Genomic DNA, 20,297 nt, shown 5'->3' on the forward strand with positions numbered 1-20,297 from the left:
ATAAATACTGTGGCTACAAGAGCAGGTCAGAGGCCGGGGCCGGGATTTTCCGGCTCTGTTGTGGTGGGATCCGCTCCGGTTGATTCAGCAGCCCAGCCAACAGTCCATTGATTTTCGGCAGGGCCAAGCGATCCCAGCGGTGGGTTGGGCCGGAAAATCCTGCAGCATGTTACTCACCTCCTGACTCCCCAAAGCCTGTCCACCATCTACAAGGCACAAGTCAGGAGTGTGGTGGAATATTCCCCACTTGCCTGGATGAGTGCAGCTCCCACAACACTCAAGAAGCTCGACACCATCCAGGACAAAGCAGCCCACTTGATTGGCACCACATCCGCAAACATTCACTCCCTCCACCACCGATGCACAGTAGCAGCAGTGTGTACCGTCTACAAGATGCACTACAGGAATTTACCAAGGCTCCTTAGGCAGCACCTTCCAAATCCACAACTGCCACCGTCTAGAAGGACAAGGGCAGCAGACACAGGGGAACACCACCGCCTGGAAGTTCCCCTCCAAGCCACTCACCATCCTGACTTGGAAATATATCGGCCGTTCCTTCACTGTTGCTGGGTCAAAATCCTGGAACTCCCTCCCTAACAGCACTGTGGGTGTACCTACACCACATGGACTGCAGCGGTTCAAGAAGGCGGCTCACCACCACCTTCTCAAGGGGCAATTAGGGATGGGCAATAAAAGCTGGCCTAGCCAGTGAAGCCCACATCCAGCGAATGAATTTAAAAAAAAACCTCCCTATAAGCACGTTAAATATTCTAAGGGAAACAGGGCCCTCTAGCTGTGGTCGGGCATTGAATCACACATTTCATGTTTCTATTTACAGGGCCGAGCATCAACACGGTTGCCTTACTGCAGGAACGCCAATTCAAGGAGCCACTGCCAGAGAAAACATGCTCCAATAGTTACTATCAAAACCTCGGGTTTGAAGGACCTGCCGAAGAGAAGAATGAGAGGTCAACGGCACAATGCAATGGGACAGCCAAGACAGAGGAACATACGGTCCCCAGGGGCAGCGAAGACACTTCAGCAGAAGAATTCGCCTCGGCGAATACGGACTCCACAGCCACTTCATTTTAAAGCCTTTTTAAGCACGGCTCTCGAGAAAGAAGTGCAGGGACCCGAGCTGCTCCTGAGCCCTCTGTGCCAGGCATGAGCCAACATGCCACAAGCCCCGGACATTCCCCAGTGTTGGCATCACTGCGAACTGGCCTGTGAAAACAGCCACCGTTTTCAGTTATCCCAAATCACGCTGAATGAATTCCATTTAACTTCACCTGCCTCAACATTCCCAGCCTGCCCTAAGATGCAGCAAGGAAATGGATCGCAGTTACCTCCGCTGTAGCCTACAAGGGTCTGGGTCCAACAGAACTCCCCCTCGCCACTGCTTCCAACTCCCCCCCCCTCAAAATACTGCCTGACACAGCAGCTCTATCACAAAACCGTGATAGCCCCTTCACCTCCTTTTCTGGGAACCGGTTAGATTTCAGCACCATGCCGCAATGGCACCCACACTCACAACCTCCCCCAACTCGTTCCGACACATTCTCCGGCAGTTCACCTGAATAATGTGTGGGGCTTCCTGTCCATCATTAAGAAAACAGCAACATTGTTCGCTTCCCACTGGCACCCATATTTTCTCCTCAGCTTTCCATGGCTACAGCCAAGCAGATAGATTGAATTAAGATCATTGTACCACACAGCACACAAGGAGGCCCTTCAGCCCATTATGTCTATGCTGCCTCTTGTGAAGAGCTAGCCAATTAGCTGCATCCCGTCCCCCTCACCCCCTGTTCTTTCCCAGCATCCCGCAAATGTTTCCCCTTCAAGTATTTATCCAATTTTTAAAAAAAAATTACTGTTGAACCTGCCTTCACCAGTTTTTCAGGCAGTGTATTCCACATCGCAACAACTCAGGTGCTTAAAACCAAAATGGTTCCTCATCTCCGCTCTAACATCAATGGGAACAGTTTTTCTGATCTACTGCATCCAGACTTACTATTTTGAACACCTCTAGCAAATATCCTCTCAACCTTCTCTTCTCACCCTACAATTGAAGCCTCTCATCCCTGGAACCACTCTCATGAACCTTTTCTGCACTCTCTCCAATTCCTTCACATCCTCCCTAAAGGGTGGTACCCAGACCTGGACACAATACTCCAGTTGAGGTCGAACCAGTGTTTTATACAGGTTTATCAGAACATCCTTGCTTTTGCACTCTTTGCCTGTTGTATTCCAGAAAGTCACTTGGTGAAGGATAGAACTGGAATCTATCTTGCCACTTTTATATTTATTTGCAGAGTTACGCATTATATGCATATACTGCCTAACCAAATGGCTGCAGTTTCAGTCTGTGTCTATCTGTAGGGGCGCAAATGAATCACCAGTTCATGTCCACCACCTGCATAAAATTAGATGTAATTAATAGACAACTAATGCCAGTCAGCATTGGGGGGAAGTTGGTTACACTATCCTAGTGGTTATATTCTCCGCCACCAGTAAAAGTGACCACAAAGCTGTTGGATTGTTGGAAAAGCCTGACTGGTTTGCCAATTGTAACCCCCTGGATGTTGATTGTGGGGATTCAGCAATGGCAATGGCCTCACACTTTCCCACATTGAACTCCATCTGCCACAGTTTTTTCCCGCTCACGTTACCCATCGACGTTTATTTGCAGAGCTCCATAACCTGGCTTCTCCACCAAACTAGGACACAGCGTTCTCCATTCCATTATCCAGCTGGTCTCTCAGGGGTCACCGCCTGACTGGCCTGCTGCTCAGGTGAGCCTATATGGGCATCAATCAACTGGTGCCAGCATTGATGGTACCCAACCCTCCTATGATAGTCCAGACAATAGTGCCAGGCTGTACAAGACAGGATAAACACAACAAACAAACATTCACTCGCCCCGTGCCAGGGCCAACAAATTCAATTCGACAACCGATTGAACAAGTGAACGCTGGGAGAGTCAGAACAAGTCGACGAGCCAACTTAGCAAACAACAGGCTATGCTAATCAGCCAGTTTTCAGACTCAACTTTCCTTTTCTTCATTTTCAATAAAAGCAGCTGTTGTAAATACATAAAATCAGGTTTATTAAAAAAAAATTACAAATTTCTGAAAAGAGAGACGTATTGCGAAAGCTTTTCGTCTTACACTCATTTGGACAAACGCAAGAATGCCAAATTCCAAACTACCACAACAATTTATACTGCAGGAGAAACTGATTGGCCGAGGTGTTGCCATGGGGAAACGGGAATGGAGAGGCTCCCTGGGCTCCTGAGTAATTTAAAAAAGGGGAAAGGCTTGAACATATTCCTTTTATTTGCAGAGAATGGGTCCCTGCTTTTGAACGTATGTCGCTTCTAGCAGATGTAAATGAGCCACGTTACGAGCTCTTAAATTGGTTGTTAGTGTAGCTATTAGCGCACTCAGGATTGTTCATCAAGTGCTGCCCAATCGCGGAATCACATCTAACAGTTTTGTTTTGGGTTTTGCAAGTGTGGGTTAGTTGAGGTACGGTCTGTGCTCTGCCTATTATGAACAACCAATGGGACATGCTGTTTGATTCAACCAGCCAATCGCTGGGACGCACAGCCCACATACCTGACATCGCACCAGCACCCCCATAAAAACTTAAAATTCTTTGGGTGTTCCATTCTCTCATTTTATTTTGCTTCCACTCACACCTAGATAGGCGCCTTCTGCTAATGGACAATTTGTGGTGCTAGACTGAACTAGTAGAAGGACAGGACATGCTCTTGGCGATTTCAGATTAGCAGAGGCAAGTATGTTTCCGTTTGAAGTGTTGCAGTGATGAGCAATGCAGGTTCGTTCAGTTCCCCAGGCAAGCAGGAAGTGGTCGAAATTGAGGCATCTCAGGATTCAGCACAATGCATTGCAAAACCTTCCATCAGCAGGAAACCATGCCTGAACGATGAATCTTCTGCTTTGGCCTTCTGCTCCCTTTGTACCTGCAGACAGAGAAAAGGAGGGAGAGTGAAAGTATTTCAAAAAGACATCAACAGAATTGCCTGCCAGAAGAAGTGACATCCAATCAAACCAGGCAATAGTGAGTTAACGGTTCAAGTCGGCTTGAATGCGGAGCGATACTAGATGGGCGGCTGGCTCACAAGCTTCACACAGGGTCAGCCGTGGCTCAGTGGGTAGCACTCTCGCCCCCTGATACAGAATGTTGTCAGTTCAAGCCCCACACCAGAGACTTGAACATGACGATCTAGGCTGACACTCCGCTGCAGCTCTGAGGGAATGCCACTGTGTCAGAGGTGCTGCTTTTCGGGCGAGAATTAAAACCGAGACTCCATCCGTGCTCTTGGGTGGATGTAAGAAATCCCATGGGACTATTTCAAAGAAGAACAGGGGAGTTCTCCAATATTTATGCCCCTTAACCAACATCACAAAAACAGATTATCTGGTCATTGTTCCATTGCTGCTGTGGAAGCTTGCTAGGCACTACCACCAGCTGGAATATTAGAAGGTATTGTTGCCAACATTATAATTCAGTTCCTTCTTAAAATTCAAATTTCATGATGCAAAGTGCCAGGTAAATGACCTAAAACATAAAGCACACTTGAACACATAGGAACAGGCCTCAAGCCTTAATGTGATCATGGCTGATCTGTGACCTAACTCCATATACCTGTCTTTGTCCCTTATTCCTTTTGATAACAACATTTTATCAACCCGAGTTTTAAAGTTTACAATTGATCTAGCATCAATTGCCATTTGCAGAACAGAGTTCCAAGCTTCTACCACCCTTTGTGCGTTGAAGTGTTTCCTAATTTCACTCCTGAAAGGTCTGCCTCTCATTTTTAGAGTCTGCCCCCAGTTTTAGTTTAGAGCGGGAATTGTTTCTCTCTATCTACTCCCATCCGTTCCCCTTAATATCTTGAAATCTTTGATCAAATCACCCTTAACCTTCTAAATTCTAGGGAATGCAACCCTAATTTGGTTAACCTCTCCTCATAATTTAACCCTTGGAATCCAGGTATCGTTCTGGTAAATCTACACTGCAGTCCCTCCAAGACCAATATGTCCTTCCTAAGCTGTGGTGCCCAGAACTGCTCTCAGTAACTCCAGGTGTGGTCTAACCAGGGCTTTGTATAGCTGAAGTATGACTCAACCCCCTTGTATTCTAATCCTCTAAATATAAAGTCCAGCATTCCATTAGTCTTAATGATTGTTTTCTGTACCTGCTCGTGACATTTTAATCATCGATGTATCTGGACCCACCCCCCCCCCCCCTAGTCTGTTTGGATCTCCACTCTTTCCGGCTTTTCACCATGTAGAAAGTTTCCTGTTCTACCCTTTTGGGTCCAAAGTGGATGACCTCACATTTGCCTACACTAAGAGCCATTTTGTCACTGTTTTACCCATTCACTTAATCTTTCACTGTCTGTAATTTTAAGTTTCCATCTACACTGCTTACAATGCTGCCTATCATGTCATCAGTAAACCTGGACATGTGGCTTCATATCCCACCAAAGTCATTAATAAATATCATGGATAGTCGAGTCCCTGACACAGCTCCTTGCTAATTAAAGTCCCTGCCCATTATCCCTACTCTGTCCCCTGTCACTCAGCCAATTTCCCAACCAGCCTAAGAATTTGTCCAAATTCCATTGTCCATCCAGGTTTGTGTGGGACCACAAGATTGCCCCTGGTAAGGAAGATGGAGAGAGTGTAAGGCTCAGCAGCTGGCTTCTAAGCACTCTGCTGGAATCTAAACAAAAGCAAACCCAATATTAAAGCCCCCAACCCGTCAGTGCCACTCTCATTGCCTCTCTCAGAGAGTCGTGGCCCACTCTGGAACTGGAATGCACAATGTAGGCCGACACAGTGTCAGTTCTGAGGAAGAGTCAGAGATTAAACTGAAGTCTGCTGTCTCAGGTGGATGTAAAAGATCCCTTGGCACTATTTGGAGAAGAGCTGGGGGGAGTTCTCCCCGGTGTCCTGGCCAATATTTATCCCTCAACCAAAATCACCAAGACAGATTATTTAGTCATCATCAAATTGCTGTTTGTGGGAGCTTGCTATGCGCAGATTGCCTGCTGCATTTCTTGCATTACAACACTTCAATAGCACTTGATTGGCTGTAAAGGACTCTGGAGCGTCCTGAGGTGGGGAGGAGAAAGACGAGTGCTTTTAATTTACTCACGATTGATTTAAGTTGAACAGTGACAAACACATCAAACTGTCGCCAGGGCTCTCACCTTTTCACCTCAAAGCTCATGCATTTCCACAGAATGGTATACAGCCCCAGCAGAAAGATGATAAATATTGATGCTGCTACAATGCCTGGAAAGGAGTTTGAAAAATTTCCTTTTAACGTCGGTCAATCAGTTAATGCACAGAGGATGTTTCTAAACTCAAAAGCTTGTTATCTTTTCAGTCGCAAGGCTTGTTAATTGGATCTGGGAGAATGAGTCTTTAAACAGTTCTCCTCCCTCAGGTACACTGCCCCCCCCCAGCCTTCGAATCTTCCATCATCACCCCTCTCCTCAAAAAACAAACCCTTGACGCCACCATCCCAGTGAACCACCGTCCCATCACCAACCTCCCTTCCCCCTCCAACATCCTTGAATGTGTTGTCACCTCCCAGATCCGTTCCCATCTATCCCGGAACTCTTTTTTTAATTCCTCCTATCAGGCTCCCTCCCATAGAATCGAAACAGCTCCTTTAAAGTCATAAATGACAGCCTAAGTTACTGTGACAAAGGTAAACTATCCCTCCTTATCCTTCTCCACCTGTCTGCAGCCTTTGACATGGTTGACCACACCACCCTCCTCCAGCGCCTCTCCACTGTCGTCCAGCTGGGACAGCTCCCACCTGGTTGCATTCTTACCTATCTAATTGTAGCCAGAGAATCACCTACAATGCCTTCGCCTCTTGCTCCCACACTGTTACCTCTGGTGTCCCTTAAGGATCGATCCGTGGCCTCCTCCTATTTCTCATCTACGTACTGCCCCTCAGTGACATCATCCAAAATTACAGCTTTAGTTTCCTATGTACGCTGACCACATCCAGTTCTACCTCACCGCCACCTCTCTCAACTCCTCCACTGCTGCTAAGTTATCAGACTGCTTATCCGACATCCAGTACTGGATGAGCAGAAATTTCCTCCAATTAAATATTGGGAAGACTGATGCCATTGGTTTCGGTCCCCGCTCCACACTCCGTTCCCTAGCAACCGACTCCATCCCTCTCCCTGGCGACTGTCCGAAGCTGAACCAGCTTGTTCACAACCTTGGTGTTATCTTTGGCCCTGAGGTGAGCTTCCGACCACATATCTGCACCATCACTAGGATCGCCTATTTCCACCTCCAGAACATTGTTGAGTCCACTCCATCTCAGCTCAACTGCTGCTGAAACCCTCATCCCTGCCTACGTTACCTCTAGACTTGACTATTCCAACACACTCCTGGCTGGTCTCTCATATTCTAACCTCCAAAACACTGCTGCCCGTGTCTTAACTCATGCCGAGTCCCGTTCTCCTAACCCCCTGCGCTCGCCGACCTACACTGGCCCCCAGTCGAGCAACACCTTGACTTTAAAATTCTCATCCTTGTTTTCGAATCCCTCTATGGCCTCACCCCTCCCTATCTCTGTTATCTCCTCCAGCCCCCACAACCCTCCGAGATATCTGCGCTCCTCTAATTCCGGCCTCTTGAGCATCCCCGATTTTAATCGCTCCACCATTGGTGGCCCTGCCTTCAGCTGCCTGGGCCCCAAGCTCTGGAATTCCCTCCCTACACCTCTCCCCCCTCTCTACCTCATCTTCCTCCTTTAAGACGTTCCTTAAAACCCACCTCTTTGACCAAGCTTTTGGTCATCTGACCTAATATCTCCCTTATGTGGCTCGGGGTCAAACTTTGCTTGACAATGCTCCTGTGAAGCACCATGGGGCAACTTGCTACATTGAACACAAGTTGTTTTTGGAGAAAAATTGCAAACCGATCCTTCAAAAATGACAACTTACAATTCCGCCACAAATATTTGAAGTCCCCACTGGCACATAACCAAATTGTGCCAGTGTTTGAGCCGCATGGAGGGTTTACATGGAGGAACGAAGGAGAAACTGTTTGCCATGGCCGAGAACCAGAGGGCACAGATTCAAGGTGATTGGCAAAACAGCCAGAGGGGACATGAGGAAAAACCTTTCTGGAACAAATGTTTCAGATTAGGAATGCACTGCCCGATCGGGCAGTAGAATCAGGTTCAACAGCAGCCTTCAGAAGAGAATTAAGTAAGTACTTGAGGGAGATAAAATTGCAGAGATTGGGGCAGAGAGCAGGTGAGTGGGACCAACTGGATTGCTCTTTGAAAGGGCTGGCACAGATTCAATGGCCTGAATGGCCTCCTTCTGTGCCTCACTGTCTATGATTCTATGGTCACGCTGATTTTCCCCCGTTTTCCGACATGGAACACTTTATTGTTGTGGTGTTACCATTCAGTACATCCCTGAATATTGCTGAAAAGAAAGATATGTTGCCGAAGCACTCATCAGGACAAATGCAAGAATGCCAAATTTCAAACAAACAATCACAACAATTTATACCACAGGAGAAAAAAGGTACTGATCAGTTGGCAAGTCGACTCTGATTGGCCGAGGCTTTGCCATGGACAAAGAACTCCAAGCTCCGGGTTACTCAAAAACGGTGCAAGGCTTGAACATATTACTTTTGTTTGCAGAGTATGTATGAGTGCATATCTGTGTATGAGTGTATGTCGCTTCTAACAGACGTAAATGAGCCAAGCTATGAGTTTGACTGATTATCTTAAATTGGTTGCTAGTTAGTGCACTCAGGATTGTTCAACAAGTGCTGCCCAATCGTGGAATCCTATCTAACAGTAGACGTTAGACCCAATGGCTTTGATTGATTTGAAAGAATAAGATAAGATGGCAAATTCCTCACCTGGAACGATTCCACTTTGCCTCACAGCCGAAGATTCATTTGTGTAACTGTGGATTGGCAGGAGCCTCTGGTCTTCTATTAGGGCCATTGGTCAAAGGTGGGAGAGGTGAAAAGTAGATCAGGCTTAATTAGGTGTAAAACAGAGGCGGAATGGCTTCCCCGTCAACAATCGGCGGTTCACTCAAATTCTGATCTCAAGTTTATCACTTTGTTCAAATTCAACTCACCACCCCGATCAACAGCAACAGTGAGCGGAGGGATGGGCGGCTCTTGCCCACCCGAGTGCCATGCCTTGGTGAATCAGGTCGAGAGCGGCTTGAGATAGGGGTCTACGGGACCCATCCCGAGCCTGAGGGAAGGTACCTTGGTGCCCGCTCGTAGCCGCCCCTCCCCCCGCCGACACAAATTTCAGAACTCTGAAGTGCCTCTCGCCCCGATTAACCATTGCCTGCCAACCTTTGTCAGAACAGAGCACCGGCCTCGGCGTGACCACCCCCTCGTTGATCAAATCAGCTACTGCAAAGGTCGTGTGGCACTTTGGATGTTGCCCCGCTCGGTGAGGTGAAGTCATTGGCGCAGCTCAGATCTGCTGCGGTTCCCGAGGCAAAAACGAACCACTTCAATATCTGTCCCGCAGTCCGATGCCCATGAGGGAAGCATACAGCATCACCATGGAAACCGTAGCTGGGTCCGCGGAATCATCCGAGGATAGTGATAAAGTCGAGGAGGACATAGACAAGCTGATGGAATGGGCGGGCAAGTGGCAGATAAAAGTCAATGCAGAGAAGTGTGAAGTGATTCACTTTGGTAGGAAGAACATAGAGAGACAATATAAAATAAAGAGTACAAATCTAAAGAGGGTGCAGGGAACAGAGGGGCCTGGGGTATAATGTGCATACATCATTGAAGGTGACAGGACAGGTTGAGAAAATGATTAATAAAGCATATGGGGCACTGGGCATAGAGTACAAGAGCAAGGAAGTTATGTTAACCTTGTACAAAATACTGGTTCTGCCTCAACTGGAGTACTACATCCAGTTCTGGGTACCGCACTTTAGGAAGGATGGGAAGGCATCAGAGAAGCTGCAGAAAAGATTCATGAGAACAGTTCCAGGGTTGAGGATCTTCCGTTACGAGGATAGATGGGAGAAGCTGGGGCTGTTCTCCTTGGAGAAGAGAAGGTTAAGAGGAGATTTGATAGAGGTGTTCAAAATCCTGAGGGGGCCGGAAAGAGTAGATAGGGAGAAACTGTTCCCATTGGTGGGAGGATCGAGAACCAGAGGACACCGATTTAAGGTGATTGGCCAAAGAAACAATGGAGACATAAGGAGAAACTTTTTCATGCAGCAAGTGGTTAGAGTCTGGAAGGCGCTGCCTGAGAGTGTGGTGGAAGCAGGGTCAATTGCAGCCTTTAACAGGGAACTGGATCATTATCTAAAGAGAAAAAATTTGTAGGGATGGGGGAGAAAGGCAGGGGAGGAGGGCTAGGTGAGTTGCTCTTGCAGAGAATCAGCACAGACACACAGGGCTGAATGGCCTCCTGTACTGTAATCGTTTTATGATTTTGTTGATTGTGACTGTTATTGAAGGTACTCACTGTACAGGTGACTGCCTGTCAGGTACGGTCCCGGGAGAATTGTAATGTTCTAAAGCGACAAAAAAAAGGAAAAACAAAGGTTAGATGGAGGTCATCCAGAATGGAGGGTCCATATTTGAAATAGTGCACCCAAGAGTTGCAATCATTGGCCACAAACACGAATACAAAATATTTTCTTGAATTCTCACACCCAAAGATGCGTAACAATCTTTCTGTCCTTTGAACAGCTTCACCCTGCTGGGGTACAGTAGTATAGCGGTTATGTTACTGGACTAGTAAATGCAGAGGTTAATGATCCAGAGACATGGGCTCAAATCTGACCATGGCAGCTAGGGGAACTTAAATTCAGTTAATTTAATAAATCTGGAATAAAAAGCTGTATCAGTAATGATCAAGAAACTACAGGATTGGCGTAAAAACCCATCTGCAGAGGCTGGAGGATGGGAGCGTTTCTTTTAAAAGAATAAGATTCAAAAATATCTCAGCGCTGTTGATGTAACAGAATTCTGGTCACAATAGATCTGGAAGTTCTTTCAGATGGATTTGTTGGTGAAATTGTCCTTGATGACTCTTTCTTATCACAACTTTGCAGTCTTTCAAAATAAAACAGGTGAGTTATCTTGATGAGGTCTTGCAAACTGTTAAAATTAACTTGGGGGGAAGAACGTCTGAAATTCAATGCCGTTCCAATTTTCCAAAAACGGGTTCCTCTCACAATTCAGAGGTGAGTTCTCCTCATCGCGAGGCGAGCAGAAACTCAGAAATCGCCCGCCTCCGTCTGCTTCTGAGAGCATGGCTGAGGCCAGATTCAGTCACGACTTCCAAAACAGAATTACCTGAAAGAAGAAAAAAATGCAGCGGGAGAGGGGAAAGGCGGAGGGGGGAGTGGGTCGAGCTGGGATGCTCTTACAGAGGGCCAGCACAGTCTCAACGGGCTGAATGGAATGGCCTCCTTCTGCGCTGTTCCCATTCTATACCCACGCTTTATATGGCAGGTAACCTACATGCCTGCTCTCGTGATCTACTGTTCTTACTGGTGCTCCTGGAATGAAGTGAGTGGTGCCTGGGAGTCAGAGAGGCCAGCCAGAGGGGGCGGTTACCTCAGTGAGGAGGCCGGTCCCAGTGAGCAGCCCCCTGCTGCCTCTCTCCAGCCCTTCAGTGCTCCTGCTGTCTTAGGTGCTTTCTGAGGCAGCTTTCTGCTGGTCAGAGCACCCGGCAACAAGCACATCCGCTTAAATGTCAAACAGGTCATGCTCGACTGCTGTGTGCTGCGGCAGGATAGCTCTGCAGTGGTTGTGTGGAAGACGTGAGGTGATTCCCTCTCCTTCCTCCTCTAGGTCACAGCTTAAAACCGGCCTCTTTGTTCAAGAACTCAGTCGCCATCATTTTTTGGCTGGCCAGCAAATTTCAGTTGATAACACTGAAAATTCAGACATTTTATTGTATCAGCAATATGGAATTGGCACCCCATCCACAAACACTCACTCCCTCCACCACTGACACACAGTAGCAACAGTGTGTACCATCTACAAGATGCACTGCAGGAATTCAACAAGGCTCCTTAGGCAGCACCTTCCAAACCCACGACCACTACCATCTAGAAGGACAAGGGCAGCAGATACATGGGAACATCACCACCTGGAAGTTCCCCTCCAAGTCACTCGTCATCCTAACTTGGAAATATATCGCTGTTCCTTCACTGTCGCTGGGTCAAAATCCTGGAACTCCCTCCCTACACCACATGGACTGCAGCAGTTCAAGAAGGCAGCTCACCACCACCTTCTTGAAAGGTCTGAAGGTGGATAAATCACCTGGACCAGATGGATTACACCCCAGAGTTCTGAAGGAGATAGCTGAAGAGATAGTGGAGGCGTTAGTGGTGATCTTTCAGGAATCACTCGAGTCAGGGAGGGTCCCAGAGGACTGGAAAATCGCTAATGTAATCCCCCTGTTTAAGAAGGGAGTGAGGCAAAAGACAGGAAATTACAGGCCGATTAGCCTGACCTCGGTCGTTGGTAAGATTTTAGAGTCCATTATTAAGGATGAGATTTCAGAATACTTGGAAGTGCATGGTAAAATAGAGCAAAGTCAGCATGGTTTCATCAAGGGGAGGTCATGTCTGACAAATCTGTTAGAATTCTTTGAGGAGGTAACGAGTAGGTTAGACAAAGAAGAGCCAATGGATGTTATCTGCTTGGACCTCCAGAAGGCCTTTGACAAGGTGCCGCACAGGAGGCTGCTCAGTAAGATAAGAGCCCATGGTGTTAGAGGCAAGGTACAAGCATGGATAGAAGATTGGCTGTCTGGCAGGAGGCAGAGAGTGGGGATAAGGGGGTCCTTCTCAGGATGGCGGCCGGTGACTAGTGGAGTTCCGCAAGGGTCAGTGTTGGGACCACAACTTTTCACATTATACATTAATGATCTAGATGAAGGAACTGAGGCATCCTGGCTAAGTTTGCAAATGATACAAAGATAGGTGGAGGGACAGGTAGTATTGAAGAGGCGGGGAGGCTGCAGAAGGATTTGGACAGGTTAGGAGAATGGGCAAAGAGTGGCAGATGGAATACAACGTGGGCAAGTGTGAGGTCATACACTTTGGTAGGAAGAATAGAGGCATAGACTATTTTCTAAATGGGGAGAGAATTCAGAAATCTGGAGTGCAAAGGGACTTGGGAGTCCTAGTCCAGGATTCTCTTAAGGTTAACTTGCAGGTTGAGTCTGTAGTTAGGAAGGCAAATGCAATGTTGGCATTTATTTTGAGAGGACTAGAATATAAAAGCAGGGATGTGCTGCTGAGGCTTTATAAGGCTCTGGTCAGACCACATTTAGAATATTGTGAGCAATTTTGGGCCCTGTATCTCAGGAAGGATGTGCTGGCCCTGGAGAGGGTCCAGAGGAGGTTCACAAGAACGATCTCAGGAATGAAAGGCTTAACATATGAGGAACATTTGAGGACTCTGGGTCTATACTCGATGGAGTTTAGGAGGATGAGGGGGGATCTGATTGAAACTTACAGAATACTGAAAGGCCTGGATAGAGTGGACGTGGGGAAGATGTTTCCATTAGTAGGAGAGACTAGGACCCGAGGGCACAGCCTCAGAGTAAAGGGAAGACCTTTTAGAACAGAGATGAGGAGAAACTTCTTTAGCCAGAGAGTGGTGAATCTATGGAATTCATTGCCACAGAAGACTGTGGAGGCCAGGTCATTGAGTGTATTTAAGACTGAGATAGATAGGTTCTTGATTGGTAAGGGGATCAAAGGTTACTGGGAGAAGGCAGGAAAATGGGGTTGAGAAACTTATCAGCCATGATTGAATGGCGGAGCAGACTCGATGGGCCAAATGGCCTAATTTCTGCTCCTATGTCTTATGGTCTTCTCAAGGGCAATTAGGGAAGGGCAATAAATGTTGGCCCAGCCAGCAACGCCCACATCCCGTCAATGGATCAAAAAAACTGGGTAAATGCAAATTGTCTTTGTATGCATGCAATGAATATGGGGTGCCCTAAGCATTGGAAAGCAGTATTGGAGGAATTAAGGAAATGAAAGGGCATGTGAATGGAAGCCCCTCGATGAATGGAACAACACAGGAATGCTAGCGGAGCAGGTTTGAGATGAAAGCACCAGGTGTAGCTCTGGAGGTGTTCGCCACACTGTTGAGGAATGCTTGACATCCCCAGCATCCACCCCCAGGGTGATCTCTTATCATCAATCTAATCTGGGTTACAACTATCAAGTGCTCAGGGCACATTTGCACAGCTCTGGCTCCTGTGTTCTGCTGGACAAGGTTTCTCTGGCTGGTTGCTGCCTCGATGTGACTCTAAAGCCCACATCCCTTGACATTCAATGGCATTACCACCACTGAATCCCCCACCATCAATATTCTGGGGGTGATCTGGACCAGCCATATAAATGCTACAAGAGCAGGTCCAGTTACAGAGGCTAGGAATCCTGTGGAGAGTAACCCACATGTTGACTCCCAAAGCCTTTCCACCATCTACAAGGCACAAGTCAGGAGTGTGATGGAATACACCCCACTTGCCTGGATGAGTGCAGCTCCAACGACACTCAAGAAGCTTGACATTATCCAGAACAAAGCAGCCCGTTTGATTGGCACCCCATCCACCACCTTCAATATTCACTCCCTCCACCACCGATGCACAGTGGCAGCAGTGTGTACCATCTACAAGAGGCACTGCAGAAACTCACCAAGGCTCCCTCAACAGCATTTTCCAAACCCACACCCTCTGCCATCTAGAAGGACAAGAGCAGCAGATACATGGGGACACCATCACCTGGAAATTCCCCTCCAAGCCACTCACCATCCCGACTTGGAAATATATTGCCGTTCCTTCACTGTCACTGGGTCAAATTCCAAGACAGCTGATGATAATCTCCAAAAGGAACAAGCAAAGGAACAAGTTGTGACGACTGAGTTGCAGTCAAATTGTTTCCTCGCGGTATGGGTTACAAGTGAAGAGGCATTAATCGTGTTCTGTGGGAGCTGGGAAAAATCGCTTTCGAAAGTGTGGATGATGGATTAGAGGAATGAAGAGGGTGATTCTATCCCTGGGGGTTCTAAGGGGACAGGCAAAGAGAGGGAATGAGCTTGTCATTTTGCCAGGCAGGGAACCGAAATGAAATTAGAGATCTCGGTTTGAAATAAAAAGTATGACAACAGGTTAGAAGGTACAGGCTCCCTTGGAAAACAGCTTAGGCTGTCTTAAGTGTCACCTTCAGAAAGCAGCTACCTGTCTGGGAATAAAACTAAAGGTTATGGGGAGATTAAACTCCTAGTGGTTTCTGTGACAAGGAATATATGAGCTATTGAACCGCCATCAAGGGATAAATAATATGATGAGTGTATAGATTGCTTTTGGGATTATTTTAATGTTTCTACTGGTAGATTCAAGCAGCAACTTCAACAGCAATTATGTTTACATAGCTCCTTTAATGTAATGAAACTCCCCAAGGTGCTTCACAGGAACATTATAAAACTAAGTATGACCCCAAGCCACGTAAGGAGATATTAGGTCAGGTGACCAAAAGTTTGGTCACAGACGGAATGGTATAGTGGTATGATCACTGGACTAGAATTCCAGAGACCCAGGGTAATACTCTGGGGACTCAGGTTCGAATCCCTGAAATTTGAATCCAACAAAAATCTGGAATTAAAAGTCTAATGAAACCATTGCTGATTGTTGTAAAAACCCATCTGGTTCCTTTAGGGAAGGAAATCTGCTGTCCTTACTGGTCTGGCCTACAGCAATGTGGTTGACTCTTAAATGCCCTCTGAACAAGGGCAATTAGGGATGGGCTTGTTGGTCTAGCCAGCAACACCCACATCCCATGAACAAATAGGAAGAAGAGTAGGTTTTAAGGAGGAAAGTGAGGTAGAGAGGGTGGGAGAGGTGTAGGGAGGAAATTCCAGAGCTGGGGTCCAGGCAGCCGCCAATGGTGAAGCGATTAAAATCGGGGACGCTCACGAGGACAGAATTAGAGGAGTGCCGAGATCTCGGAGGGTTGTGAGGGCTGGATTACAGAGATAGGGAGGAGCGAGTCCGTGGAGGGATTTGGAAACAAGGACGAGAATTTTAAAATCAAGATGTTGCTTGACTGGGAGCCAGTGTAGGTCAGCGAGCACAGGGGGTGACAGCGGAACAGGACACCATGTGAGTTAAGACACGGGCAGCAGAGTTTTGGATGTGCTCAAGTTCACGGAGGGTAGAACGTGGGAAACCAGCCAGGAGTGTGTCGCAATCGTCAAGTCTAGAGGTAACGAAGGCAGGAATGAGGATTTCAGCAGCAGATGAGCTGAGTGGGGTGAAGTCGGGTGAGATTACGGAGGTGGAAATAGGCAGTCCTCGTGAGGACACGAGTACGAGTTTAGAAGCTCACTGTGGAGTCAAATGGGACACCAAGGTTGTGAAGAGACTATTATAACCTAAGACAGTTGCCAGCAGATGGGAGGAATCCATGGTCCTTGTTCTGCGCAATCCGCTGATATTTATTCCACATCCTATCAACCCATTTTGTTGGATTAAAAATCGTTCTTTGGGTTCTGTTGTTATTTTACCACTTGTCATTTATACAAGTTTAGTAGCAAAATAGGCGATTAAAATGAACAGTAGCACTCAGGCCCTCAAGCGCCGATGATCCGAAAATAGCCCGGTTTGGAGCGAAAGAATGGAATATACAATTTGACGGAAAAAATTAAAGGTTGCTTTTTTCAAAACAACAGATACTGCCAAAAAAAATGTTTGAGCAAATAATGCTGTTCTCAGGCACCAGGTAATGACAATGTCTCAAGACGGTGCTGCCCTTAGACGCTCCTTAAAATCCTCAATAAGGCTCGGTGTCACATTCTTACACTCGTCTGTGCCCTCTTGGGATGTCTCAGGATGTTTAAAGTCAGTGTACAAATGCAATTTTTATTTAGATGGAGAGAGATTGCTGAACTCTGTGGTACAGAGGGGTCTGGGCGTCCTGGCACATGAATCACAAGAAGTTAGTATGCAGATGCAGCAAGTGATTAGGAAAGCAAATGGAATGTTGGCCTTTATTGCAAACAGAGGGAATGGAATATAAAAGTAGGGATGTTTTGCTACAGCTGTACAGGGCATTGGTGAGACCACATCTGGAGTACTATGTGTAGTTTTGGTCTCCTTATTTAAGGAAGGACATAATTGCATTGGAAGCAACTCAGAGAAGGTTCACTCAACTGATACCTACAATAAAGATGTTATCCTGCAAGGAAAGGTTGAGCAGGTTGGAACTGTATCCACTGGAGTTTAGAAGAAAGAGAGGTGATCTTATTGAAACAAGTAAGATCCTGAGAGGGCTTGACAGGGTCAATGCCGACAGGATGTTTCCCCTCGTGGGAGAGTCTAAACTAGGGGACAAGGTTTAAAAATAAAGGGCTCTCCCATTTAAGAGGGGGATGAGGAGAATTTTTCCTCTCAGATGGTCTTCAGCCTGAGGAATTTTCTTCCTCTGGGAGGCAGGGTCATTGAATATTTTTAAGGCTGAGTTTTTTGACTGACAAGGGAGGCAAAGAGTATAGAGGGTAGACAGGAAAGTAGAGGCCACTATCAGATCAGCCATGGTCTTATCAAATGGTGGAGCAAGCTCAAGGGGCAGAATGGCCTACTCCTGCTCCTAATTCGTATGCTCGATAGCAATTGTTATTCAACCTACATCGATGTCAGGGAGAGTTTGATAGTTTGTGTGCTGGATGTGTAGTGATCATGAAGTACTGGGACTCATACAAAAGAAGTGAACATATTTTGTTTTTGAAAAGACTAATATTTGCTTCAGTCAGTCAGGGGCTTCTTGCACTTAATCCATGAAATGTTTAACAAGTGCAGATCATAATCGATAAATAAGAAAAGTTCAGCGAACCCAAGGCAAACAAAGTTTACATGCTGTTAGCTGAGGCAATGCCAGCGCTCAGTGTCAGAGCTACAGGTACAGCAAAGGCAGAACATTCACCAAGCAATGGTACCCAATCCTCCAGCCAGGAGCCCCAAAGGCGAGACTACTTTCCCAAACCAAGCAGCAAGTTCCTTGGGGCAGGGAAAACTCCGACGCAATTCCTCACAAGAAAAAAACCCCACAGAAGTTGCTCCCACCCTCTCTCTCTCTCTTACTGAGAGCACACTTTTAAATTACCACTTTTGTCGCAGTTTTTGATTTAATCGCTGCAAGTCTGTGAAGCCTCCTTCTGCGCTGTAACCACTCAATGAGATGTACCCCAAGTACTCCAACTTTCAGCGTGAACAACTAGATCGGTCAAATCACCGAGTCTGGTCTCCGAGCTCCACAGAGCTTCAGTCCTGTGTTTTGTTCTGATTCGCTGCTGAAGGGCATACAGCAAACGACGGTAGGAGCTATAGAGGGGCTGAGAGTCAGCCTGGTTCACTAACTCCTCGTTGGCCAGCACAGACATGAGGGGCCAAGTGGCCTCCATGTGTCTCGCAGATCCTATGTTTCTGTTAAGCAACTGTCTGCGGGCTCTGCCAGGATTCCTGAAGCCACACTGGTTTCAGCATCCCGTCATTCTGGGCACGGTAAGCAGTCTCAATTCCTGAGACTGTTGGTTCATGTCTTGGTAAGATCAAGCAATTCCAAAGATACAAAGCAGAACTGGTCCTACCGGCCTTAAGCTTGGTGAGGTCGACAGGGAAATAGTTTGAGATAAACACTAAGACTCGGGGGAGGGCGGGGGGGGGAGGCAAAACAGGACAGTCCGTTGCTATACAGCACAACCCCCAGTTATACAAAAGCAAGGGCAGAGAGCTGGCACATGGCTGTCTTCGAGGTCCTTAGTGATGCAATGAGGTGGGGAGAGGTGAATGAATGTGAACAATGTCTGAGATCTGAGGCAGAGGTGCACCAAGTCCTCATCGGAGAATCTCTCTATGATGACCGCACATCTTTGAAGGTGACAGGACACATTGAGAGAGTGGTTACCAAAAGGATATGGGATCTTGGGCTCAGTAAATAGAGGCATTGAGCACAAAAGTAGGAAAGTTATGCTGAACCTTTATAAAGTTCTGGTTATTGTGTCCAATTCTGGTCACCACACTTTAGTAAGGATGTGAGAGTCCTTGAGAGGGTGCGGAGGAGATTTACCAGAATGGTTCCGGGATGAGGGGTTTTAGCTTCACGGTTAGGTCGGAGAAGCTGGGGTTGTTCTCCTTGGAGCAAAGGAGATTGAAGGGAGATTTGATAGAGGTGGACGAGATTCTGACAGGTTTGGATAAGGTAGACAAAGAAAAGCTGTTCCCATTGGCTGATGGTGCAAGGACTAGGGGAACACAGATTTAAGGTTTTGGACAAAAGATACGGGGGAGAGATGTGAGGAAGAACTTTTTTTTAGATAGTGAGTGGGAATGAGCTGGAACTCGCTGCCCACGAGGGTGGTGGAAGCTGAGATGATGAATGATTTCAAAAGGGAATTGGATGGGCACTCGAGGGAAATAAACTCTCAGGGAAACGGGGATAGAGCAGGGAAATGGGACTGACTGGATTGCTCTATGGAGAGCTGGCATGGACTTGATGGGCTGAATGGCCTGCCACTGGACTGCAATGGCTCTATGATGACGCCTTTCATACTTCAGCAGCTAATGGACTGACTCTCTCATGCCAGTGAAGAGTTTGGCTTGACCAGCAGCATCAGGCAGACAAATGTCATTGTGACGAGTCTCACGTCAATGGTAGGGAAACAACTGGAGAAAATTCTGAAGGAGAGAATCTATCTCCACTTGGAGAGCCAAGGTTTGTTCTGGGATACTTGGCATGGCTTTTCAGAGGGAGGTCATGCCTAACAAATTTGATTGAATTTTTTGAGGAGGTGACCAGATGTGTAGATGAGGGTAGTGCAGTTGATGTAGTTTAAATGGATTTCAGCAAAGCCTTTGACAAGGTCCCACATGGGAAACTTATAAAGAAGGCAAAAGCACATGGGATACAGCGTAATTTGATAAGGTGGATTCAAAATTGGCTTAGTTGTAGGAGACAGAGGGTGATGACAGAAGGATGCTTTAGTGACTGAAAGCCAGTGTCCAGTGGCATACCACAGGGATCTGTGCTGGGTCCCCTAATATTCCTCATTTATATAAACGACATAGATGACTATGTGGGGGGTAGGATTAGTAAGTTTGCGGATGAAACAAAGATTGGCCGGGTGGTTAACAGTGAGGTTGAGTATCTTGGGCTACAGGAAGATATAGATGGGATGGTCAAATGGGCA

At 46.9% G+C, this 20,297-nt stretch overlaps 1 protein-coding gene and 1 long non-coding RNA gene across 2 annotated transcripts in view; one reads left to right on the top strand and one right to left on the bottom strand.

Annotated features, from left to right (window-relative positions):
* Nucleotides 1-2,340, top strand: part of npc1l1 (NPC1-like 1) — a 39,090-nt gene extending 36,750 nt beyond the window's left edge. The window contains exon 19 of the mRNA XM_078565723.1: nucleotides 839-2,340. Within this exon, the coding sequence (XP_078421849.1) occupies nucleotides 839-1,092 (254 nt within the window). The 3' untranslated portion in view covers nucleotides 1,093-2,340. The remainder of the gene's footprint in view (nucleotides 1-838) is intronic.
* LOC144694939 (uncharacterized) lies at nucleotides 1,293-10,596 on the bottom strand. The gene is made up of 4 exons (XR_013579840.1): nucleotides 10,546-10,596; nucleotides 8,949-9,023; nucleotides 6,245-6,329; nucleotides 1,293-3,985 (listed from the first exon to the last, which is right to left on the bottom strand). It is a non-coding gene; the product is annotated as an uncharacterized LOC144694939 (long non-coding RNA).
* Nucleotides 10,597-20,297: the final 9,701 nt, after the last annotated feature.

This window comes from Cetorhinus maximus, chromosome 20 (assembly GCF_964194155.1).
Source record: "Cetorhinus maximus chromosome 20, sCetMax3.hap1.1, whole genome shotgun sequence".
NCBI lineage: Eukaryota > Metazoa > Chordata > Chondrichthyes > Lamniformes > Cetorhinidae > Cetorhinus > Cetorhinus maximus.